The sequence below is a fragment of the Phocoena sinus genome, chromosome 2 (assembly GCF_008692025.1).
Source record: "Phocoena sinus isolate mPhoSin1 chromosome 2, mPhoSin1.pri, whole genome shotgun sequence".
NCBI classification, from domain to species: Eukaryota; Metazoa; Chordata; class Mammalia; order Artiodactyla; family Phocoenidae; genus Phocoena; species Phocoena sinus.
In genome coordinates this window covers 153,415,412-153,442,449 of record NC_045764.1, presented here as the reverse complement: position 1 = coordinate 153,442,449, position 27,038 = coordinate 153,415,412, and the positions used below count along the sequence as shown (strand labels likewise).

General features: G+C 44.0%; 1 protein-coding gene across 10 annotated transcripts in view; it reads right to left on the bottom strand.

Moving 5' to 3' along the window:
• NRXN3 (neurexin 3) overlaps nucleotides 1-27,038 on the bottom strand; it is a 1,706,389-nt gene that overhangs the window by 1,601,620 nt on the left and 77,731 nt on the right. For 9 of the 10 annotated variants that reach the window (XR_004348667.1, XR_004348670.1, XR_004348668.1 and 6 more), the window contains one exon: nucleotides 2,249-2,266. The exons of the other annotated variant lie outside the window; for it this stretch is intronic. Coding sequence is in view for 6 of the 9 variants with exons in the window: in XM_032624307.1 (XP_032480198.1) it covers nucleotides 2,249-2,266 (18 nt within the window). In the remaining 3 variants the exon portion in view is untranslated. The remainder of the gene's footprint in view (nucleotides 1-2,248; nucleotides 2,267-27,038) is intronic. 10 annotated transcript variants of the gene reach the window in all.

Sequence of the window (27,038 nt, the reverse complement as noted above, 5' to 3'; positions counted from 1 at the left end):
CTGGGTCATCTCTGCCGTGAACCAGGAAGAGAAGAGGTTAAGCCAAGTGGCACTTTCACAAACAAAATTTTTGATGTTGGGCTCACTCCCTCACTTGAAGTATCCTAGAAAACATCAGCTTAGCAGAGAGACCTTCCTGGACCACCCTCTTTAAATTAGCAACTTCATTTTTACCTGCTTCACTTTTCTCCACAGCACTTATTACCCACCACCTGACACAACAGACATGTTATTATATACTTACATATATAAGATGTATCTATGTTTGTATATATGTGTGTATATTTATCTATATATAGATATATATAAAGATACATATATTCTTTTAGTTCCTTGTCTTCCCCTGTCTATAATAAAAGATCCATGAGGACAGGGGTCGTCTCCTGTTTTGTTCACTGTTTTATCCCTAGTACCTAGAACAGTGCCTGGTACATTGTAGGTTCTCGATAAATAAATATTTGCTGAGTGAGTGACTGAACTAAAATATTATTAAATAGAATAAATTTAATGATATCTTCCTAGAAAATGCTGTCCTGTGCTTTGGTTCAAACACCAGTTTTTTCAAAGGTGCGGGGTAGGCAGAAGAAACAGAGGCAGGGAAACCCTGTGTATTTGGTAGGGATAACAGTATTAGCCTTTTGTGTTGTGTAATATTCCATATAGATCAATGATCAGAAACCCTACTTAAGTCTGGCTGATTCTTTTACATATTCAAAAGCGATAAAGGATAAATTCATTTGGAAGGGGTGCTACTAATAAAGAAAAAGTCACATTACCTCTGCGCAAAAAATAAACAATAGTCCCATTAGGAAATACGAGATCTTCAAGTGAAGAAATTCTGGGATGGGACCCAGCATGTTCCAATGCAGTATGCACGGGCTTTGGAGTCTGAAAGCCCCAAGTTCAAATTCCAATGAGCTGACAAGCCCTATGACCTGCACAAACTGCTTAATCTGTAAGGCCCTAAATTTCCTTCACGTTAAAATGTATATAACATCGACCTGTACACACTGCTATAGTTAAAATGAATAACCAGCAAGGACCTACTGTATAGCACAGGGAACTCTGCTCAATGCTGTGTGGCAGCCTGGATGGGAGGGGAGTTTGGGGGAGAATGGATACATGTATATTTATGGCTGAGTCCCTTTGCTGTGTACCTGAAACTATCACAACATTGTCAATTGGCTACACTCCAATATAAAATAAAAAGTTTAAATAAACAAAATGTACATAACAATACCTATCCTGTATTGATGCTGTAAGAATTAAATGTTAAAAAGACTAAATAATATGGGAACATATGTATATGTATAACTGATTCACTTTGTTATAAAGCAGAAACTAACACACCATTGTAAAGCAATTATACCCCAATAAAGATGTTAAAAAAAAAAAGACTAAATAAGAAAATATATGTGAAAATACCTTAGAAAGATGATATCCCCTTCTTATTTGGTAGGGTTACTCTTAACCCAAAGTTCTAGACAGTTTAGAATGGTTTCCAACCATTCTATATCACCTGACACTTCTTATCTATAAATGGTTATTCCTCTCACATGCATCTATGTGTATGTGTGTACACATACATGTGTCTACACACACACATTGCTTACAGTTAGGACTCTGGATGAGTATCTATTTGTCTACTGACAAAAACCATTCCTCTTTCTTTTTCTTTTCTTTCTTTCTTTCTTTCTAACAGTGAACGTGTATTAGTTATTATAAGCATTAGAAAAAAAATATGGCTAATTCCACTGTGGAAAAGTAAAGTCATTTCTTAGAATATAAAGAAAGAAACCTTCTTTTACCCACATCATATTTTCCATGCTAAGTATATCATATCTTCAACTTTCAACCACATGAAGCTATAGAAGATAAGCAGATTTATGAAGACAAGGCAAAAATGCTTATTAAATTGGAGAATACATATCCTAAGAAAATCTCTTAAAAATAGTTTCCAAAATTGCACAATTTCCACTTCTTTTATTCACCCAGAAATATTAATCAGAAGAAAGTAATTGTATAAGCATGGGAACCACATTCCTTTGATTTTAATATGGTTCTTCAAAGCCAATTCAAATCCTTCAATTCAAGGCATTTCTTATAAACCTAAATCAATGAAAATGCAATGTACTTAGATTTTTGTTCTGTTTAGAGTCCCTAGGAAAAGGTCTCCCTCAGAGGCAAACCATGCACAGTCTGGCAGAGGGGAAATTTCCACAGCAGCTGTACAAACACAAAGACTCACCTGGACCTTGACTGACATCTGTGGCAGCATTTTCAAAGGGAGGGAAAGGGAGAGGAGAGAAAGAGGGAGAAAAGGGAAGAAGAGTGTTAGCAGCACACACACACAATACACTGTGTCCTTGCATGGCTACCAAGTTCATGCAAGACTTCACATATGCTCAGACTCTGAGCACTTAGTTCTACCGTCACCCAAAAACCACCCATGCAAGCCGAGGGGGCAAGCTCCCTTTTCACTGTGCATGTAGCAAGAGAGGTGAGCTTCACATCTGTCCGGAAAAGACATCATCCTGGAATCAGATAGGGCTCCAAAGAGCTAAGCAGACTGGAATCCTGCAAGAATATTGGTTAAAATATTCTGGTTGATTTCTGCAATCCAACACCCAAGCAAATCCTCCTCCCCTCCAGTTACAGAACACTGGACATGAAGTCAAGCAAGGTTTCCCCACAGAGAGAAAAGATAATAATAAACCATTCCCTTGAGGAACAAAGGAAAAGGCATACGAATTAAGAGCAAGTTGCAGCGTTATTCACTTCATAAGACTGGAGGACACAAGATCACAAAGCATTTATAATTCCCTCCCTCCCCAGTATTCCCAGTGACCATTCTTCATCACAGACAGCAATGCGTGTGCATGAGATTGTGTGTGAGTAGATCACTTGCCACACAAGTTGAAATTCTGCCTCTCCTAATTTTTCTCCTTGCATTTCACACCATCATTAATGACAGAAATTGCCATTGGAAACCTCTTCTGACAACTGCAAATAAACATCCAGCCTTGGGAAGGTCGACATCTGACTTAATCCAATGAACTTTCAAAAAGTGAAGAACGGTCCGCTCCCCTCATCTCCATGAATACAATCTCCTCCTCCTCCCCTCAAATGTAAAATAGAATTATGCTGGGGAAGCCCAACCAAGAGCAGCCCAAAGCATTGTTAAAATCCCTAGACCTGACCTGGTAGGATATACTACAGCTTAGGAAAAGGAATGGGGTTACTTCACGAAACCACTGGCCATCCAGGCCATCCTGGGAGACTCCCTTAGAATCACTGAATGGTGGGTCTGGGACATCCGTAGACATTATCTAGTTCAATTCTCTTTTGCTAAGATGGAGGATGAAAAAAGGTTGAGAGACTTGTCCAAGGTCACACAGCTAGTTGAGGGAAGGGATCCTAGAAAAGACCCTGGATCTCTTGAATCCCACCCAATTCAATGTTCATTCAACCGAAACCCAGGTCCCTCCAGGGCATATGGGACCGGAATTCAGTTTGCAAGCTCAAGTGAGCACCTGAAGCCATGAGGAAGTGGTGAGAGCCTCCCAGTTACCCTATGTGCTTCTAATCTACAGCAATCAGATTTGCAGAGCTCCAGCGAGTTCCTTAGGGCTCTTGCCCCAACAGAATCCAGGCGCTGACTTAACCTGCGGCAACAGCCGGGCATTTCTCCAGCCCACACCCTGCATTCCCTGGAAGCTGTATTTGCTCAATGAGACTTACAGAGAGCTCTGAATCATTCCTCAGCCACACCCACTTCCAGGTTTTCTGGTGAGTTGTTAGATTTAGGGGTGGAGTAGCAGCATGGAGGAAGAAAAGAGGCAAAACAGAAGAGGTGGAAAGGCAAAACACGCTGTGTAAATAACAAAGCAGAGTCATTAACCGTGACTGATGGACTGCCTAGAATAGTGGTCGTAAAAATACCCCTTCATTAAGCAGGGTATCAAACTATTTACACATGGTGGAGTTCAGTGGTGAAAGTGTCAACACTGTTGTTCATAGAAACGCACTCTTCGTGGGCACCAAGACCCAAGGGAGATAGGACACCTTGGAACCCCAAAGTTCTTCTGACACTAAGTTGGGCACTGTATTTACAATCCTAAATTATGGAGACAGATAATCCAGGTTCAAATCCTGACCTGCTTGATGACCTTGAGTTAATCAGTGAATTTGATTGTTTCCTTCAGCTATAAGATGGGAAGATAACACAGCTTCCCTCATGATAGTGTTATGATAATTAAATGAGATTAAATACTTGTAAATCACTTAACTCAGTACAAGGCAAACACTGCATAAACGTTAGCTGCGCTGATTGTTACCATTTTGAATTACCTCGGACAGAATTACCCAAATATGTTGACCAGATGGTTCCCTGAAAACACCAAGAGACCACAGGAAATTTTTTTTTAATTAATTAATTTATTTTTGGCTGCGTTGGGTCTTCGTTGCTGCACGCGGGCTTTCTCTAGTCGCGGCGAGTGGGGGCTACTCTTCATTGCGGTGCGCGGGCTTCTCGTTGTGGTGGCTTCTCTTGTTGCGCAGCACAAGCTCTAGGCTCGCGGGCTCAGTAGTTGTGGCTCACAGGCTCTAGAGCACAGACTCAGTAGTTGTGGCGCACAGGCTTAGTTGCTCCGCGGCATGTGGGATCTTCCCGGACCAGGGATCGAACCTGTGTCCCCCTGCATTGGCAGGTGGATTCCTAACCACTGCACCACCAGGGAAGCCTGACAACAGGAATTAAGTTGTATTTCGTTTGGTGAATTGGGTTCAACTTTTCTGCTTGTGAACGAAGACGTTGCTCCAGCCCTCCCCTCCTTCTGGGTCTCTTTCCTCCCTCCCACTCCTCAGCGAGAATTGGGGCAAAGGGGAGTTCAAAAATTCTAGGTGAGCAGAAGTAGGGGGCAAAAAAATTCCATTCTTATTTCTTTTGTTTTCCCTCCTGAAGCCTTAATACAGCCCAGTTCTAGTCCTGCATATAAAAAATACAGTATCTCCTCTTGCCAAAGAGGGGCAACAGACCACCATGAAAAACCCTCTTTAGCTGAGGTGTCAGTGTCCAAGCTCAGTTCCTGATTGTGGCACCAAGCCAGAGGCAGTTCTGAGCATTCATGTCCAACCTGAGGAAAAGAGACACAGTATCACCTGGCACCTGTTCCAAGAAGCAGTGAGTGACCTGAATCTCTGCACTCAATTCTGACCAACAATGAAATGGCAAAGGCTGGGGTATGGCAGTGGGACAGCAGAATAGGGGGCGATCGGAAGCTCCACAGTACCCATCTGGTATATTGTGCGTCCAGCAGCGTTTCCCCCTTCTTTTTGTATCGAGTCCCAATTGTCTTCTGGGGAATCTCCTTTCCCACCCTTAATCCCTGTGGTTTGGTAAAGATGACCCCCACCCTCACCCTGGCTCCAAGGGTACATATGTCCTGCAGGCCAAGTCATAGGGATTAACGCAGAGAAAGGGCGGTCCACAGCTGGATTACTGGCATTCAGGCTCTGGCTCTTCAGGCTGCATGGACTTTGTGCCAGTCACCTAAGTTTTCTGTGCTTCAGTCTCCTTATCTGTAAAATGGGTGTGTTAATAGTTCCTACCTCCTAGGGTTTTTAGGAGGAGCTCAGAACAGTGCCTAGCATCTAGAAAGCCCTCAGTTAATGTTAGCTGGTAATTTTATTACCTTCATATATGGGAGGGCAAGGGTATTTTTTAGAAAAGCAACCTTTCTTGTGGTTACACAGCAAGGAAGTCTGACTTAGGATGCAGCTGGGGGTTTCTAACTCCATGCCTTGCTGCCTCCCCACTTCCAAGGTGGTCATCCCCAGAGCACTTCAGGCTGTCATTGCTGCTGGTACACAGTCTGGAGTCTGTGTATGAGGCAACAACACTGGGCCCTAGGACGGATCAGAGGAGATATATATATATATATATATAGAGAGAGAGAGAGAGAGAGAGAGAGAGAGATACACACACACATATATATATGTGCGTATCAATTTTTTGATAGATAAAAAGTGGGCGCAAATTGCCAACGAAAAGGCAGTTGCCAACCAGATGAGATTGATCCAGGGGAGTTGGCATCCTCTCTGTGCCAACACTTCCTCAGCTCCCTCCTGCTGTTTTATTTTCTCACACTGCTAGGCCTGTAGTTTTCCAGAGCGCCACTGCCTTTAAATCTATATTCTATTTTCTCTCCTAGAAAATAGGTCAGACCCAAGGCAGAGTTCACCAGGTGGGGTCCCAGAAGGTTTGGCTGCACGTCGCCTCCAGGAGCCTGGCTGTGCAGCCTGCCCCATGCTCCCCAAAGCTCCTCCAGGGACGTGGGGTGGGTGTTTGGAGGTATAAAAGTAGCAAGTGGGGGAATCTTGGACTTCTGCCTCTTGAAATGATCTAGCCCAAGTGAGAGGTGAGGTGGGAGGGCTCCCCGAGTTGAGCCATATTCTGCAACAGCAGCAGATGGAGGGTCCTTTCTTTCCCCCACCTGGTTAAAAGAACCGCATCTCCCCAAATTGCAGGAAATTGTTTCCCTTGAACTTTAAAATAACTACGCTGAGCATACTCACTTGTGGCTGAAATTACTGTTGAATACGCAGTAAGCGTCCGTGGGGCACTGAGTAGAGGTGGGACTGCCCTAATTTACTTCTTCCCTGGTTGTGATGCCAAAGAGAGTGAGTGAAGGGTGGCAGTGGCTTTCAAATCCTTTTCCTCTCTTGTGGCTTTCCCATCCCTGGTTTGAGCATGGCACTCCTAACAGAGGTGGCCCCAGCCTGGATCAGAACTCCTTTTCATCAGGGTCCCACCCCCAACAATGTCTCAAGCACCTGCCATCCACCGAGGTCAGTGTGAGTGCCAGAGCTTGGAAGACAGGAGAGGGAGGGTGCCAGTTTATATGGGCCAGTCCTCAGCCCTCCTGTCAAACAGCAGAAGGAACTAACATGAATGGAGCAGGTGCTGCCTAGAGCCCGTGCATTTGCTATTCCCCTGCCTGCCAGAACAGTCTTTGTCAGACAGATGTAAGACTGGTCCTCACTTTCTTCAGGTATCCATTCAAATGTTCCTTCTTAGAAAGATTTTTCTCTAACCACCTTCTCTAAAATAGGGACCCTCCTCTACCATTGACCCGGTTTTTCCTTTCTTTATGGCACTAATCACTATCTGACATTATAGGATGGGTCTGTTTTTATTGTTTAAATCTCCCTTGGAATATAAGCTTCATGAGAGCAGTACTACCTGTTTCATTCACTGCTTGTATCCCCAGTGTTTAAGGAGGAGCTGGCCTACAAGATGTGCTCAGCAATATGCAATGAATAGTGACTAGATCATCTCAGTTGATACAACTCACTGATATAGATGTTATTGGTGTCTCCATTTACACATGAGAAAATTGAGGCTCAGAGAAGTTAAGGTCTGTGCCTATGGACAGAAAGGCAGACCTGGGATTGGACTCTGGGTCTGTCTTAATGCCCTTACTCGATCATGAACCCTGTTTTCTTCAGCGTTGGCCTCATTATCAGGTGAGTTGTCTCCATATGGTAACAAAGATGGAATCTGGCAGCTCTAGAGAAAAGAGAGCAGCCTATTTCCTGGTAATTCCAGTAAATTCCCTGGGAAGGCTCTCATTGGTTTGGCTTAGGTCACATGTCTGTTCCAGAGCCAATTACTGTGTCCATCATCACATACCAGAGGATGAATCTGGGGATAAAATGGGGTAATGCCTCTACGTCCCTGGCGCAAAGCAATACTAATCATAATAAAGCTCACATTTATTGAGGATTCTCTGTGTGCTGGGCACTGGCCTAAGTGCTTAATATACATCTTCTCATTTAATTCTCACCACAACCCTAACAGGTAGGAACATTATTCATCCCATTTTACAGATAATGAAGTTAAGACCCAGTGAAGAGGCTCTGTCATTACTAACACATCTTATACTCAGCGTAGCACATCAGATAAGGGTCAACCTATATTTCTGAATAAAAGAGTAAACCAGGATAGGTACCATCTGACCCATCAAGCTATAAATTAGGGATACGAATACTGGGCATCTCGTAGGAGTGAGAAAAAGGCATAGCCCAGGCAGAAGGAGGCGGCCAAATGCAGTGTGACCATAAGTCTGGACAACTGGAGTTCCTGCCTGGGCTGTACACTTTAGAGGAGCCTGCTCTGGCCCTTCTGAAGCCACATCCCACCACATGAACTGAGCAGTCCACAGGGCCAGCTGGATTTTCCCACCCAGCACCAGCAACACCTGCCACTAACCCCGAGGACACTCAGGTACTCTGAATTCCTTGCCCAAACTGCCCCAAATCCATGTGGGCCTCTTCCCTGTGTCCCTTCTCCCCAAAGCAGACCGACCCACTGATGTGTGTACTCTTGTGTCAAGAAATGGCCAAAGGGAAGCTATTTGCAGGAGCTGTTGACTTCTCCAAGCTGGGGCACCCACAAAAATGTGCACAAGGATATCTGTGGTGCTGCAACTGGAGAGAAGGGAGGCTGACCCCTAGCCTCCATGTGTATTCTTATCCCAGGCCCACAAACATCGGGCAGGTTTTCAACTCAGGATTACACCTGACTCAACATTAGGAGAAAAAAAATTAAAAAGGCAAAGACTGCATCTCCCCAACAGTCTATCCTTTCTTGTCCCTGAAGAAAATGAGCATAAGATTCTTCCTTCTACTTCAGGAACAAATATACAGAAACAGTATTTTTTTTTTTTAGTTGAGAGCTAAAGCAAACTTCCAGCAGCAAAGAGGCTGGGTTTCCTGCATTCTGGGGCTTTTTCTGGCTCTCAGTATCTGAGCTCTTCAAACACAGGAAGAGCTGTCTTTCCACAAAAGGCCAGGTGGTGTTAGCTTCATCCCCGACACAGAGCCCATTTATCCGCCTTTGTAGAAGACTGAGCCCTCCCAAGCCCTGGTGCTGTTTGCTTTTGTTCTTTGATGCTAATAACTCCAGATTGCAAGATGGAGCGGAGGGGTAGCTGCTGTGTCAGGTGCCAGGCTGCCTGGGAAGGCAGCGGCGGGGAGAGGGGCAGGATGAAAAACAGGAAGGAACGAGGATGGCACTCCTGTGGGCCAGGTCTCCGCTGCTCCCGAACACTTTAGGGGCTACAACACACTTGTAGTGGCTGTGGCTTGAGGAGCCTGAGCTTGACTGACAGTTGGGAGAAGAGGGAATCTACTTGTTACAGATACAGTCGGAGATCAGTGCAGACAGTGGGCTTTGTTCTTCGTGATTTTTTTTTTTTTTTTTTTTTAATTCTTTAGAGGTTCTGAGCACAGACGGTGGGTAAAGCAATCTGGGCTTTAAATCCTGTCTTCGCTATTTGTTATTAAAAATATTTTTGTTCAGTTTCTTACTTTACCTTCCTCTTCAGCCGCATGGGAATAATGGCAGTGGAGTCAATTCAGCTAGAAGCACCCACGCATCCCTAAAACTCAATGTGCTATGCAAAATCACGTAGTAGAAACCACAGGGCTTACAGGGAAAATAGGATTGGGGCACAGTACCCCAAAACTTCATCAGTGACACATAATGAAAGATAGGAACCCGTTTTACACGTGTTAATGGTTAAGGAATGCATAAATGATACAGTAAGTATAGCACTTGAAAAAGACCTGAAGTTGCTTGTGGAAGTGGGAAACTTGCAAGTTGCTTTGAAGTAATGAAAGAAGGGTCATCTGAAATTGGACCGGAAGTTATAACACCAGATGCTGATAGGTGTGGCTCATAACATGCCTGGTAACTGAAGTAGCTGGCACGTGTTCAGGTGTGTGCGCTTTGTGCATTCCTACACAGTTTGGTTTATCTGGCTGCAGTTTTCTGCCTTCACCTAGAGCTTCTCATGGGCAAAATCACGCACAATCAAAAGCAAAATTATTATGCTCAAATTGTTCCCTAATATATCAATAGCATTGGAACAAATTTGCATTTTCGAAACAAGCATTATAGCAGAACTGACTGTACCTAATTGAAATGACTGCTATGAGGACCAAATGAGATGATTCATACAAAGTGCTTGGTACAACGCCAGGCACAGGGTAAATATTCAATAAACACTTACTGAAACTGTTATTATTAATGTTTCTTCTGGCTTGTTGACACCTCCCTTGTAAACGGAAAGTACCCAGTTGAGCCTTCTATCCAGCCTTGCAAACAAAAGGCATCTCTAGCTAACTGCTACTCCCCACCTTAGGCCATGAGGCTGGCACCTGCAGTAGGCCCCACCTAACAAGACAAGGGTTTTAGAAAAGTCCTCAGAGCGGACGGACACTGCCGGAGACAGGCTCCAAGTGCCAACTTCTTAGGTAAAGAAATGGGTGTTGGCCTCCCCAAATGAGCATGACCCACAGGGAGAAAAGTACACACCTGCACCTCAGAGAACACCAGGAAATCAAAGGAGAAACTGACCCACATGAGAGGATGCCCCATCATCTGGTAGGATAAGAGAGGAGTGCATCACAGGAGGGGAAAGAAATCAGTCAATCCTCAAATTAGGAGAACAGCCTAGATGCAGACATTTTCAATCTCCCTGTCTCCTGCAGAGAGCGCAGGGGTTAAGAGGCAGGAAGAGCTGAGTGAAAATCCTGGCTCTTCCACACAATATGTATATGAGCTCATGCATGTTAACTAACCTGAGACTCAACTTCCCCACCTGTAAAATGGGGACAATCTACTTATCTTCCGTTCTGCAAGATGAAAAGAGTTCATGGGGACTGATGTTAGGGTTATAAGGAGCTAATGTATGCAAAAGCACTGAGAGGGTGTCTGGCACTGAGGGAGTGCTAATCAAGGCTGGTGAATCATAATTATTACATTTCCTCACCTGAGCGATTTCCATGAGACAGAGTTTTTGCCCTCTTTCCAAGAACTCCTCGCTCTCTGGAAAGACTAACTCCTCAGGGCTTATGCCAATTAGAAGAACGATCTGGAAGAAGCAAGGGTTTCAGTGGAGGTGAGTTCTGCAAATTCTGCAGTTCAGTACTAAGAGCCTTGGAAGAGGAGGCTTATGTCTGCTCCTCTGTAGGGGGCGCTGTCGTAGAATGTGGGAAACAGCGCCACGCTTAGAATCAGAAGCCCTGGGGTTTTTGTTTTGTTTTCCTAAAATTTTTATTGTGGTAAAATACACATAACATAAAAGTTACCATCTTAGCCATTTTTAAGTGCACAGTTCGGTGGCATAAAGTACATTCCTAATGTGGTGCAACCATCACCCATTTCCAGAACTCTTTTCTTCTTGCAGAACTGAAAGTCTTGTACCTATTAAACAACAGCTATCTATATCTTCTACACCCAGCCACTGGCAACCGCCCTTCCACTTTCTGTCTTTAGCAATTTAACTACTCTAGGAACCTCACATGAGTGGAACCATAGAGCGTTTGTCCTTTTGTCACCGGCTTATTTCACTTAGCACATCTATGTTGTGGCATGTGTCAGAATTTCTTTCCTTTTAAAGGCTGAATAATACTCCATTGTTTGTATACTGTAGTTTCCCCCTTATCCATGGGGACTACATTCAAGACCCGCCAGGGGACGCTTGAAACTGCAAATAGCACTGAGCACTATATATACTATGTTTTTTCCTATACATATATACCTATGATAAGTTTAATTTATAAATTATCCAGCTGTTTAAGCCTTGCAAACAAAAGGCATCTCTAGCTAACTGCTAACTCCCCACCTTAGGCCATGAGGCCGGCCCCCACCTAACAAGACAAGGGTTTTAGAAAAGTCCTCACAGCAGATGGACACTGTAAGAGATTAACAATAATAACTAGTAATAAAATAGAACAATTATATTGTGATAAAGTTATCTGAATGTGATGTCTCTCTCTTTCTCCCCAAATCTTACTGTACTGTACTCACCCTTCTCGTGATGATGTGAGATGATGAGCTGAAGTGAGGTGAACGATGTAGGCATTGTGATGTAGCATTTAGCTACTAATGACCCTCTGATGATAGGGCAGAAGAAAGATGATCTACTTCGGGTGATCCTGGAGCATTGGTGATGTCAATGGTTGGACGTCAGGATCAGATGATGTTGATGGGTGGGGATCCCGAGTGGGACAGAGCAGGATGGCACAAGATCTCATCATGCTACTCAGAAATGCACACAATTTAAAACTTATGAAATTGTTCATTTCCTGAATTTTCCTTTTTTTTTTTGGACCATGGTTGACTGTGGGCAATTAAAACCATGGAAAACAAAACTGCAGATAAGAGGGGACTACTGTACACCACATTTTGCTTAGAGAAGCCCTGGTTTTGAGCCCTGACTTCCCAGCCTACTACCGGCTCTCTGACCTTCGGCAACTCACACAGCCTCTCTAAGCCTCAGCTTTCCCACCCATAACTAGCAGGAATAATGACTCCAATTACATGACCAGGTTGCAGTGAGGTTGAAATGAGACTGTAAATGTGGAAGCATTCTGTAAACAATAAAGTGCTACGTCATTCCTGTATTCACTCCAGAAATATTAATCAAGCGGTAATTCCTCACTGGCCCCTATGCTAGATCCTGGTATGAAAAACATTAAGTAGAGCCCCTATTCACAATGCTATTACAACAGAAATTTTAAAAGAAGAGAAATACAGGGATCACAGTTCATTATAATCCCTGCTATTTACTGAAGGCCTCCTATGTGTCAGGTACCTGTGGCAGTGTCGGATGTATATGACCTCATTTAATCCTGATGTAGACCCACTTAACAGACGAGGAAACCAAGGCTCAGAGAAGTTAATATCCCCAAGTCCACTTAACTCATAAGTAGTAGCGATGATTTGAACTCAGATTTCTCTGAATCCAAAGCCCTTTTCCTTCCCACAGCACCACCCATCCTTCCCCGATTATTTCTTCCTTCTCTGGTCTAACCACCCAAATCTATCACCCTATGTGACATGGGGGCAAATTTCAAGAAATTGGTGTGGAAAACTGATGGAAACTGTTGAGTGCCCACAATATCTTCTGCTGGGCAGGATCTCCAGATCCATATTTCAGAGAAAGAATTATAAACTGGGGCAACATACCCCAAACTGAATTCCATAAAAATACAACACCCAGCAAGATGTGAACAGGAGTTGCTTGCCAAAAAAAAAAAAAAAGTGTGGTCAAATACATTTAGAAAACAGTGAGCTAAAGCAAGGTAATCAAGTATCTCTATGGCAAGACTTCAGAAAGCCACACCTACACTAAGGTACATTGTGAAGTCCAAGAGGGGATATAGTCTGCAGTTTTCCCAGTGTTTTTGGAACACTGGACACTTTTTCCTCTGTAAAACACCTAGTAACATCTCACAGAACACAGTTTGAGAAAGGCTGGCTTTGAGGCTCTCAGAACAGCTGGGAAGCCTTTCAATTTATCACAAGCCTTTATCCTCACCCTTTTAGTTCCCATAGTGAGACTTTGTATCTGGTTCAGTTTGAAATAGCTAACATTTATCGACCACTTAACTACATGCCAGACACAGACTTAGGTGCTAGAGACTCAAAATAACTGCTGGGGATGCAGTTATAGTAAATCTAATAACCAAGAGAGTGTATAAACATGATAGGGCGGCCATATACAGCCATCTAGTATCACACTTTGCATTAATGGGGGATTTGGGGTTGACAGAGACTGCTTCAAAGTCTTTTGCTGGAGAAACCTTGCAGTGGTCCCCAGAGGATAAACAGCAACAATTAAGTGGAGAGAAATCTTGTAAGAACATTTTACCAAAACAGGCCAGTGGTCAGATTGACATCCCTGAGGGATGGGCTCCCTGCAAGGCATGTAGTGCACGAAAAAGACCATAAGCATTGAGCTTAAATCCCAACTTTGTTATCTATTACGTGACCTTGGATAAGTTATTTAAACTTCATGTGTGAGATGGGAATCATTACATCAATTTGAGTTGTCAAGAAGATCAAAAGAGGCAATTGTATATACAATGCCTAATGACCTGCCAGGCACCATGCTTAGTTCCATTTTTTTTGATTGGTAACATCCCGGAGTAATGTGTTAAGAAAGAGTCTGAGGCTGCATATGAGCTTAGAAAGAAAAGAGGGTCATGATTGATTTGCAGTTTCTGCCAGGGGCTTGAAAAGGAGGGCGTCATATATTGGCTCAAGTTAGCTGGAGAGTTTCAACAGAGTGCTTTCCCAAGGGTCCTTGCCCTGAGAAAAGGAGTTTCTAATGACCTGGGGAACCTCAGAAGAAAGCAAGTAGCCCTAACAGAGGCCTTCTCACTACTAGCACCTGTCAGCATTTCTGCTTTCCTTTATACCCTTCCCTTTCTTTCATTTTCAGGAAATGAACAAGGTTGATTTCTTGTCTTTGCAAAGCAAGGGTGTGTTGTGATGTGAAATTAGTACAGTATTTGCTCTGAACCTAAAATAATTTTTTTTTGAGCCTGAAAACCATGCATGTAGCCTAATTAGTACCAGTCCTGTTTTAAAAGGCTCAACAAGATTCTGAAGACCCTACTAGAGGGAGCTCAGAAACCCAGGCAAGGAGGCATTCCACCGCCAGGAACTGCAGAGATCAAGCAGGCAGAGGGGGAGCCCCTAGAAGGAAATTTACATTTTACATATTGATAATATGCTTTTTGAGTTATAATTAATATTAATCGCTATTTTTATCTTGTAACGTCTGTGGTCATTTAAAAACAATAAAAACATTAAAATTTGATTGTTCCAGAGAGAACAGAGTAGACACATTGAATTTTAGAAGTGGAAGAGTGCTGGTATGTCAAGCAGATCCATCTCTTTTGGTTTACCAGTTCATTCCATCGACGTGTACTCGCTGCATATATCCATGGCCAAGGGACTGTGCTAGGCACTGGGGTGATGGCTAGTGAACAAAACAGACACAGGCCTTGCACTCTTGGAACTTAAAGTCTAGGTGGGGAGATGGGCCACAAATAACCAGACAGACATTTAGCTATTTAATTATAATTATGATCAGTGGCATAAGGTTGTACAGGATCCTTTGATGCTCAGATGAGAGAGACAGACCGAAGACAGGGGAATTGACATGTCCACCCAGCTGGACAATGTTGAAGCTGAAACCAGAATTCACGTCATCTGCATCCCAGTTCACAGTTGTTCGCACTGTGCCACAGCTGGGGGACCAGTGCCCTGAGAGGGGTTTGGGAGAAGAATCCAGTACTAAGAGTATGGTGGTGGCAGCTGGGACAGAGAAGCAAGTGGCCAAATATGTGCAGCTTTCACAGAACAAGAGTGTGAGCCTGGAGATTTCAGTGTCTTCTCAGACACTCACTCATATATCGCAGCAGTGGAAAATGGTTTCAGCTACCCTCCCGTGGGGGCCTGAACGCTAGAGCCTTCAACAATCAGGACAACAAAGAGGAGAGAGGAAAGCCTCCCCCCAAAACCAATTAGAGAGGACAGAGAATGGGAAGTGTAGACCCACCGCACAGACTGAGCTCTAAGCTATCTGCGGTACTTTGCTTGGGCATTAATCACACAAATCCCTTATAAATCTAGGGCCGTTATTAGACAACACTAATATCCCCCTTCGAGTAATCCAGACAAATACGTTGAGAGAAGGGGGAGCCCCAAGTGGCTGGAAAACAGCTTTCATGTTTGCACACATCCCCCAGCCCCCCACCCCCAGAGGTCTGCTCCCAATAGCACCTCTGGCTTCTGCCCCAATAGCTTCAGGCAAGGGGAGTGAACTGAAGGTCTGGATCCCTCCTCTCCCCAACTCTGCCACTGACCTAATTCTCCACAAGGGAGGATTTTTCCTTTTTGGTCCTGCTTGTTTGTAAATCACACACAGCTTAAGGGGGGCCTAGCTAGGAAGCAGGGAGAAGTGAAGACGCTTCGAACAGTGGCCCCGGCTGCTATTTCTTAGGGAGGTGGACCACTGGGAATTCTGTTAAGCTCAGAAGAGGGGTCGGGAGGTGGAGGGTAGAAGAAGGAAGGCCCACCATCAACATCATCCCAATTTTACAATCTTACTTTGCCCTTTACTGAACTAGAGATGCTTTATATTCTAAAATGACCCAACAGAACTCTGCCACGAGCCTTATGTACGACTTTGGGTAGGTTTCTTAATTCGTCTAGGTCACTGGTCTCTATAAATGACACAGAGTATTTTGACCCTGATGTTATGACCCCTCAAGTATGTTTTGGAACTGCTTTAAAAAAAATTAAAAAACTGTCAGGAAAGAGACTGATTTTAGTTGTAGGAAGAAGATATGGTTCTATGAACTGCAAAAATTGACCTGGAAAAAAATTAGCCCTGTCAGAAAAAATCAACACAAAATGGAACTGACAGTGGCTAAAAATGCACATGGTAAAACGTCATTGACTGAAAAACTGAAGGAAGAAACAAACATTCTTGACAAAATTTAGACTAGCGAATCTGACGTGAGAAAATCGGATAGAGTAGAAATAATGACCACAAAAGAGTGGTCACAATGGTAGAAGCTATGTGGGCAAAATTAGATAGGCACACAAAAAAATAACTGATAGATGAATCAAATCTTCACTACAGAGGGCACGTGGAGCAGAACTGATCTTGTTAAAAATTATTCAGTGAAATAAAAATGAATTGGAAAATTAAAAAATGGTTTAACTATGCTGAAAAAAAATGGACTGAGGAATTACATGAGCCCTACATCATTTGCTTCTAAAAAACACCCCCTTAATAAAACTGTTTTAGTGTTTGTATAATCCTGATTATATTGACATAGAGTTAAAAGTTCTCAGGGTCAAATTGTGCAATCAAAACGTCTTGATAAATGCTGAAGAAAAATAAGTTATATAATCTCAGTGGTCCTGTCCAGGTGCAATTTTTTCTGATAAAAAATCAGAATAGAAAGTGAAGAAAATTATACAAATAGTTTACTCCTAGCAAGAAAATAGCATGGGACCCAGCGATTCCCTGCAAGAATGGTTCTCACACTAATACATTTTACATATTCATACTTCAAGCAATTTAAAGCAATTTTAGAAACTAACAATGGATAATTATATAATAATTTTTCCAAGAAAGAACAAAAACCTGAAAATGACACTTTGTATTACTATAGTTTCTTAAAAAGGCATTTTAACACCCCAAAAATAAAAGGGCATAATTTCAGAATTTAAAAAAAAACTGAATGTGTCTTTACAATAAACTTCTACATTATGTTTATTTTTCTCATTCTCCTGAAGAATTATAAAATTTCATTCTCGTTCTTTTGAGTGTCTTTTGTACCACTGGGCAGAGGGCAGATGGGTAGTCTTTCTGCAGTTCAGCCTTCTCATTTGTAAAATGGTAACAAAAGATAAAGCTACTCACACAGAGCCTAAAAGATTAGTAAGTGTTCAATAAATGTTAGCCTAAAACCCAGGAAGCAGAAGCCATTTAGGATCGAGCTGATTCCCCGCCTCAGATTGTACCCCTACTACTCCAAGCTGAAAATTCTTTAGATGTTCTGGAATATAAATGCCCCTGGTACACTATAAAACTCTTAGAGGAAAACATAGGCAGAACACTTTATGACATAAATCACAGCAAGATCCTTTTTGACCCACCTCCTAGAGTAATGGAAATAAAAACAAAAATAAACAAATGGAACCTAATGAAACTTAAAAGCTTTTGCACAGCAAAGGAAAACATAAACAAGACGAATAGACAACCCTCAGAATGGGAGAAAATATTTGCAAATGAAGCAACTGACAAAGGATTAATCTCCAAATTTACAAGCAGCTCATGGAGCTCAATATCCAAAAAACAAACAACCCAATCCAAAAATGTGCAGAAGACCTAAATAGACATTTCTCCAAAGAAGGTATACAGATTGCCAACAAACACATGAAAGAATGCTCAACATCATTAATCATTAGAGAAATGCAAATCAAAACTACAATGAGATATCACCTCACACCAGTCAGAATGGCCTTCATCAAAAAATCTAGAAACAATAAATGCTGGAGAGGGTGTGGAGAAAAGGGAACCCTCTTGCACTGCTGGTGGGAATGTAAATTGATACAGCCACTATGGAGAACAGTATGGAGGTTCCTTAAAAAACTAAAAATAGAACTCCCATACGACCCAGCAATCCCACTACTGGGCATATACCCTGAGAAAATCATAATTCAGAAAGAGTCATACGGCTTCCCTGGTGGCGCAGTGGTGGGGAGTCCGCCTGCCGATGCAGGGGACACGGGTTCGTGCCCCGGTCCGGGAGGATCCCATGTGCTGCGGAGCGGCTGGGCCTGTGAGCCATGGCCGCTGAACCTGCGCGTCGGGAGCCTGTGCTCCGCAACGGGAGAGGCCCCAACAGTGAGAGGCCCGCGAACCGCAAAAAAAAAAAGTCTCTGAAAAACCTAGGGGCAGGACAGGTATAAAGATGCAGACGTAGAGAATGGACTCGAGGACACAGGGAGGGGGAAGGGTAAACGGACAAAGTGAGAGAGTGGCATGGACGTATATACACCACCAAATGTAAAATGGATGGCTAACGGGAAGCAGCTGCATGGCACGGGGAGATCAGCTCGGTGCTTTGTGACTACCTAGAGGGGTGGGATAGGGAGGGTGGGAGGGGGATGCAGGAGGGAGGAGATATGGGTGTATGTATATGTATAGCTGATTCACTTTGTTATAGAGCAGAAACTAACACACCATTGTAAAGCAATTATATTCCAATAAAGATGTTAAAAATAAATAATAAATAAATGCCCCTGGTAACAACAGCTAAAAAGTGTGGATTGATCAGGGCAACCCCCTCTACCTCTTCACCTACCAAGAAAACACATGTGGCAAGAGGGAGGACCTGGGAGGGCAGGGAGCAGGAATGTAAGTGCTAGGAGGAAAGGGCAGCTATTGGAAATGCATAAGCTGATCTCTGGCCTGTGGGTGGGATTCACGCTATATGGCTCTTAGAGGAACAAGTCTCTCTAGGTTGGTGGCAAATGACACTGACTGTGGCTTTCTTGTTCCAGCAGCCTTTCATCTTCACCTTCACGCAGAGCTTCCTTTAGAGAGAGATTCTATTCCCAAATCCTCCCCGGTAGGATTCTGCACTCTGGGTGGAGATGTCCAGGTTTATGCCCACTTAGCAGACAAGATTTGCTCTCCTGCTGCTGTCACACTGAAGGCTTCCCTCCCCAGCCCCAGACAGTTCTTTTTTTTTTTTTTTTTTTTTTTTGCGGTACGCGGGCCTCTCACTGTTGTGGCCTCTCCCATTGCGGAGCACAGGCTCCAGACGTGCAGGCTCAGCGGCCATGGCTCACGGGCCCAGCCGCTCCACGGCATGCGGGATCCTCCCGGATCAGGGCACAAACCCGTGTGTCCGCTGCATCAGCAGGCGGACTCCCCACACTGCACCACCAGGGAAGCCCCCCCAGACAGTTCTTTATCCATCCACCCGTCCATCTGTATTACCCATCAACCATATCCCAAATAAATACATAAAAGTAAAAGACATAGTTCCTGCCGCGAATATTAGACTGATCAACCTTGTCCTTAAACTGAACAGGTAACAATGCACGTATGCAGCCCCTCTCCATTGCTTTCTCTCTGTTCCTCATCTTTAGATGTCGCTCCTCAGAGGAGTGACACCCCTTTTCTCATTAGGTCTCCCCTCACCCTGTTCTTTCCATCTGCAGCACGCATCACCACGGTAATTACACATTTATTGGTTTATGTTTTCCATAGCTCTAATTTGTAAGCTCCATGAAGACAGGCGGCACAGCTGTTTTGATCACCATGGATTGTGCTTGGCAATCAATGTTCTTCTGAATCAATCGAGTCTCTTTTCTCAGCGTGATGTAGGGGAATGGATGTTAGAATGAGAGTGAGGACTCCTGGGCTCTAGCCCCAGTCCCCTGGCCACTTGCTAGCTGAGTGGCCTATTGTAAGTTACCTTGCTTCTTTAAGTCACAGTTTCATGAAAGAAGAAGGTTGGATTGTGATGTTCAAGATGGGGGAGGGTGATAAAAATGTATGTGCTGGGGTTGGATATGCAAATCGTAACAGTATTCATTTTACGACTTAATACAAGCAAAAGATTTCCACCAAAGCTTGACCAAGGCCTCTTGGGTAGTGGGACTATGCTAACAACAACAACAAAATGACTTGGAGACCGCGGGTTATAAAAGACTGAGAAAATAGGGATTCCAGTGCAAGTAGTTCATGGTTCATTTACAGCTCATGGGATGGAGTAAGACACCAAGGATAAAGGCTCGGGGAGAGGTGGGAGGGGGAATTCCAGGACAGTTTTTATGTCCCTCTTTGCAACATGTACCTGATTTGGGATCAAAGTCAGTCATGTGCAGGAGAGGGAGAAGTCAGAAGACAGGTTAGTGAAGAGAAGAAAGGCAGTGCCCCTGCATGCTAGAGGCACCCCAGCTGGGCCAGCAGAGCATGGAATTGGGTCTTCAATGGCCACAGAAGCCACCGTTCAGTGCCAGATTGAAGAGGGGACACAGTGAGGCGATAAGAACTCAAACTCCAGATCATCCAACTGCCCAGACTCATGTCTTAGGCAGATAGATTGCTTTCTCTTTCCAACCTTGTTCCCTGGTTTAGAAAACCAGAAAAACAATAGAACCTCCCTGGTGAGAGTGACTGGGAACATCAAAGGAAGTCACATTTGAAAGCACTTAGCTCAGTGCCTGGCACATAGAAAGCACTTCACGAGAATTAGTTCATCATCACCATTGTTATTAAATTTAGTCAATCAAATAGACAGCTGATAAATCATAGGATCTCCATGATATTACAATGGCATCACTGAGGCCATACTCAGTAAGAACGACTAGAACTGGGCATAAAGCTAAACTCAGCCCTAAATCCACCGACTTCACCTGTGATCCTTGGCCGGGAGACTCAGGCTAGGAGAGCCGGCCTGAGCACTGGGTCCAGAAAAAGCCCTGGACCTCCTGTAATTCCTTGGAGCGTCTTAATCACACCCCTGACCTTCACAGAGTCTTTGCTCTGCCAGGCGTGAAGAGGGACTCCTGAAAGCACAGAGCCCACGGTTATGTTCTCCTTCTCCTTTCAAAGCGTCCATCACTTGATTATTGCTTTTGGCTGACTAAGTGGCATGAAGGCATGACTGTCTGGTTCATCACTCTACCCCCAAGGCTTCTCCTGACACATAGTGGGCCCTCAGTCAGTGTGTCATGTTGTAGGGGGTGGGAGAGGTACTTTCGAACAACATCCCTGGGTTTCTGTAAGCGATTTCATGTGAGCATGCATGCTCACGTATGCTCCATTTCTTGGTTCTCATCACGCGCCAGCTGGGCCCCTAACACCTCAATCTCTTCTGCTTTGAAAAATGTTAGGAGGCGTTCCCCCTCCTCCCTAGGCTCCCCATCCTGACTTACGCTGGATAAGCAACTTCAGATTGCTGAACAGCAATACACAACACAGCTGGGCGAAAGTTCCTGTGTCCTGAAATTCCTGGAAAACCATGATGCACAGCGAGCGTTTGGAGCATGGACACACACACGATCCCCACCCCCGGGCCCAGAGAGTCGGAGACGGGAGGAAGGCAGCAAGCAGGCAACCAGAACCGAGCCTTGCTTCCCTTAAGAAAGTATTTTGCTTCCTTTCCAAGCGCCCCACCCTGGGCAGAGGTAGAGAAACCACAGTGAGTTAATTACCAGTACTTATATCACTGGCTGTTGAGCCAGGGGCTTCCTGCACCTCCAGTTTAGGGGATCTTGCTCTTTCAGCTCACAAGAGCCAGAGTGAGAGGAATCTCTTCCCCAAGCCCAGGAGAAGGTGCGTGGCTTTGAGCTGTGTGTCACCACTGGTATCCTGAGAGTTCAATATGCCCAATTCCAAGAAAACTGTAGCTAAAGCATTTTATGTTGAGCTCACATGGTCCCAAAGAAACACGAAGTACAAATCAGAACGCCAACTGGCTGATCTTGGGCAAATCACTTCACTCTTCTGGGTTTGTTTCTTTCAGATCTTTGAGCTCTTGATTCCCATGAGATTCTAACACTCTAGGAGCCAGAAATTCTATCATGTTCATGAGCAGAGAACATCCAAAACCCTCAGGTTCATCATCTCTATATGAGACTTAAATTTCCATTTGTAGAAATTTTCTCAAATGGACAGATCTCACTAAACTGAAGGCAGAAGAAAGACCAACGTGAGTAGTTTTTAAAACTAAATTATGTAATCTTTCGATGCTGTTTTATTATATTCAAATGCATGCCCCAACTTCAACCAGGTTGAGAAGGTATATTTTTTCATTCATTGCCCAGTAAAGAATTTTAAGGAACTTCTTTTTGTTCCTAGTTTCTTTCTATATCTCTGGTAATCTGTTTTAATGTATCTTGTGGATTCCTTTTCCTCTACTATCCTAAATATTAAGGTTCTGGAAGGTTCTGAGTTTAGCTTCCTTTTCCTCTCGGTTAGACTCCTTGCCTGGACAACCTCATTCCTGTGCCAGCCTTCCCTCACCCCTACAACAACAACCCTGACATCTGCCCAGCCCCATCCTCCTCCCTCGCAAAACCATTGCCCCCACCTGCCTCTGAACATCTCCCTGCAGGTATCCTACAGGTTCTGAAGAGAAGGTGGGAGGGATATGGACAAACCAAAATGTATTATTACCCCTCTCCCACCTTCACCCCAAATCTGCTCCTCCCACTGACTTTCCTAGCTATACCCACAACCAAAAGAGCATATGATCAAAGTTCCTCTTTCCCCTTTTCAATCATCAGCATCATCATTAATAATAATTAGTAATAATGGCTAACATTCACTGAATGCTTACTGTGTGCCAGGCATTGTTCTAAGTATTCTATGTGTGATATCTCACTGAAGCCTGAAAGCAATCTGAAACGGTGGGCACTATTATTACATCTATTTCACAAATATTTAAGTTGAAACCCAGAGAAGTGAAGTCCTTTGCCCAAGTTTACACAACTAGTACGTGTCAGAACCAGGTAGCCTGAGTCCAAACCCACTAAAGGGCATTGCTTTCCAATTATTAAGTGCCTCTTCTTAATATCTCTGCAGTTGGCCCTTCTTCCATCACTACTCCCCCAGTACTGCCTCTTCTCTCACCAAAACCACACAGTAGCCTCTACCTGGCCCCCCTGCTTTCTGCCTTCCAGTTGCCAATCAATCCTTCATGCAAACCGCCCCAGAGCCATCTTTCTAAAATTCAAATCTTACGGTCAAGTCCTTACAAACATTTAAGACCCGTGCTACCTAAGCACTCTTCATATTCCTCTTCCATGGGCCTCAGCCCTTTAATCCAGCCACGTTAACTACTGCAAACTACTGGCAAGAGCCCTGCTGCTTCATAGGGCTGCCCTGAGGGCCCTTTCCTCCCAGTCTGCTAGTTAAAGCTTCCAAGTCCAGCCTAAGATTTTCCACTGTAAGATGTCCTCCAACCCCTGGCTCCCAGCCTAAGCACACACCCTCATACCCCAAGCAGGTGTAACATCCCCTTTTGAGCTACTCCACAAACATTCCACCTGGTATTTTAGCGACTCTAATGTGTACAACACCTCTTTGCCTGACAGCCTTCCCAACTAGACTACCATAAGATCCTCAAGGGTAGACGACAGGCACTCACTCAGTGAGTGTCAGAAAATGCACTTATTCCTGTAAACAGATGGTCTATTTCAACAAATAGATGATTATACATCAAGGACTGCTTTGCAAATGCTTGAACATGCTTCAAAGACTTTGTTCTCTTACACAATCCACAGTTGCCCCAGCAAACACTATGTTTTTTTATGCTGAAAAAAGCTCTGAGATAGTAGATATTATCAATAATTCCAAACAGTGAGGCCTCTGAAAGAGGAAGGTGTGACCGGAGTAACTTCCCATGCGACCCTCCAAAGCCACCTGGCCAGGTCAACCAAGACCACCACACACAGAGCTGAAGACAGAGTAGAGGAGCCCAACACACATCCCACTGGCATCCAGAACACTTTGGGCATCAGCCTCCTGCGAGCCTGCGGGTCGAGTAACTATAACCAATTAGAGATAAATGTAGATTTGAGTGTTGATCAGTGACCTCCAAAGCTTTCTGAACCAACTCCACATTAGGAAAAATAATTTTACCATGTTCTCCTGAGAGATATATATTTATTTATAAATAATTTGCATATAAGTTAACTATACATTTTAATTGTTTCCTTCCTATATCCCCCCAAGTGGTCTTTGCATGTGCCCCTTTTTGAAGGCCACTGATCTGGAGAATAATCTTTCCACGTCCCTGAACTGCAGAGGACGTATGTGATCAAATGTAAGAGTAGGCCTGGCTGCTGAGACCCCCAGAACCATGGAGTCCCTGGTTTGAAGGCACGTACACACCAGCACACATTTCTGACAGGTGTCACTCCAGCACCTACTGCACCCCTCCCAGCAATAGGACTTGGCAAAGCTGTGCATTCAATGGCCCAACAGCTCTAAGCATCAGAAATCCTCCTCTGTAGCTCTGATCCCTTCAACCCTCGAGTCTGATATCCACTCCCTCCTCTACATGGCAGCTCTTCCGATATCCGAGGACAATCACCTTGTCCCCAGTGAGCCTCCTCTTCTCCAGGGAATCCACACAAGCTAATGGGGCCTCTCCATCTCCAGTGACAACAACGTGCTTGCCTCAAACAGCCATTCCACAAGCATTTACATGGTCCCAGGCTGGCTGCTATCTATGATTGTTACAGGAAACCACTGGCTCCTAAACAAACACAAAAAAGCCTTGCTAGTTCATCTCCAACTAGATCAAACCAAGTGGAATGTACATGTGTTTGACACAGATTCTGTGAAAACTGCCCCACAGCAAACACGCCACTTTTCCTATTAAAAGAAGGTATTTCCAGTGGGGCCCATGCCACTGTGGTCCAAGTCATAGCTGTAATCAATGTATTAAATAGACATTATTGAGCTCACATTCTTGATGGGAACCTGCATCCATCCATCACACGTTAGAGACCACACGCACAGACATGCATACAAAACATGAAATGCATGCACACACATCCACACGGAGTGTGCTTTATTAAGGCAACAAACATTTATTGAGCACCTGCTTTCTGTCAGATACCAGGGACATGCCATTTAGCATACAAGCCTGGAACATTCATTAAGAAAGGGAAACAGAGTCTTCCCATGGTTTCATGTCTTACAGGTCTCAAACAGAGTTCCTCCTCGCATACACTCCTGCAGAAGGAAGCAGGAAACCCAGCTGAGCTACTGCAACTTGCATTAAGGTTGTGAAAGCCAAAGGGAGCCATGAGACACATCAAAACGTAGCCCACTGGTTATATATTCTACACAAGGAAAAAATAGCTCCAATCCGAATTAACACAAGGCTGAAAACAACATCAGGATGAGCAAACAACAAAGTTCCCATGGCAACTAAAACCCAATCATCTTCCCACGTGGCAATTACCACATGACTGTGTGAGATGGTCATGCCCATTTCCCTGCACAGGCATGCAGTACATAGAACCTGGCTGGACAACGGGACTGCACAGAAGTCGGTGACTCTGAGTATATTTTAATGCTTGGACTCAAAAGGATGGCTGTGGGCTTTGCTCTTAAAAGTAAACTATTTTAAACCATGAATTATGAGACAAATTCTCCTTTCTTTGCTGCAGTGTCAGTAAAATGACTGTCAATGGGGAGGTGGCTGAGAGCCAAGAATAGCTTCATCCCCTTTAGGGTGCAGGAGGGCATTTGCTTGGCAGGTTTCCAGTCCATGCCAATGTGGGAGCAACATCTTCTAGCCCTGCCTAATCCTCTCCCTGGGAGACTTCTTCCCAACAGTGCCAAAAACATGGGATACCCAAGGCAACCTGGCAGAGTAGGAAGCATTTTTGAATAGGGCATATACTTCCAAGGCCAGTTGCCAGGAATAGCTACTCAATACTTCTTCATTTCATACCCTTATCTTTTTTTAAAGCATCATACTAGGCTTTTTAGCAAAATCTTGATGTCTGTTGGGGTGTCTGACCCTGGCTGCCACGATGGACTTCTAAAGCAAGTCCAATTCAATTCCATTTTCCTCTACTCCATAGCATCCTAGAACTTCTCATCTTATTGCTTATTGCCATTAGAGATTTCCAGGGGGCACCTTGGAAATTCAGAGATGCTGAAAAGCTGGCTGAATATGGAGGAAGATGGGACATCTTAGGGGGATGAAATGAGGCACCGATAATGGAACCAGAGAGATGGGGCTAACCATGAATCTTTCAGAGTGAAGCTCCCTGGGAACAAAATGACTGGAGCATGAATCACCTGCTTACATCAGAATCTCTTCCCACATCAATCCCTCCCATGTTGTTTACGATTAATCAGAAGCAGTCAATTCTAAATAACTCAGTGGTGCGTGTACTGTTAGTGCTCTGTTAGAGAATCCTTTATGAATTTTACTTTGCACAAGGGTTCATTCCTACAAAGCATCATCCGGAAATGTTATGGCTTACCCATCCCCCTCACCCACATGGCCCATGGCAAAGGTCAGATTGCTTTAATTAGAATGAGGACCAGTGAGGAAGTGTCTGAGAAGCAGACCTTGGCCTCATGTAGGAAGGGCTCCCTGACGCTCAGTATAATCAGAGATACATCAGGATGCCTCGAAAAGTACCAAGCCCCGGCCATTGCAGTTGACTAGGGGTTTTTTGGGGGGTGGGGGGTGGGGCAGAGATGTCTTATACAGTGGAGAAGAGGGTAGGAAATGAATAGCTAGAATAGACCCAATGACCTTTAAAGTCCCCTCCAGGAATGTACAGCATGGTGACTATATTACTGATAATACTGTATTGCATGTTTAAAAGTTGCTAAGAGAACTGATCTTAAACGTTCTCATCACAAGAAAAAAAATTGTGTAACCATGTATGGTGGTGGATATTAACTAGCCTTACTGTGGTGACCATTTTGCAATATATATACAAATATTGAATTTGTATATTATGCTATACACCTGAAACTAATATGTCAATTATGCCTCAATTTTTTAAAAAAGACCCCTCCAAACATATCCCATGATTCTTTTTTTTTTTTTTTTTTTTTTTTTTTTTTTGCGGTACGCGGGCCTCTCACCGTTGTGGC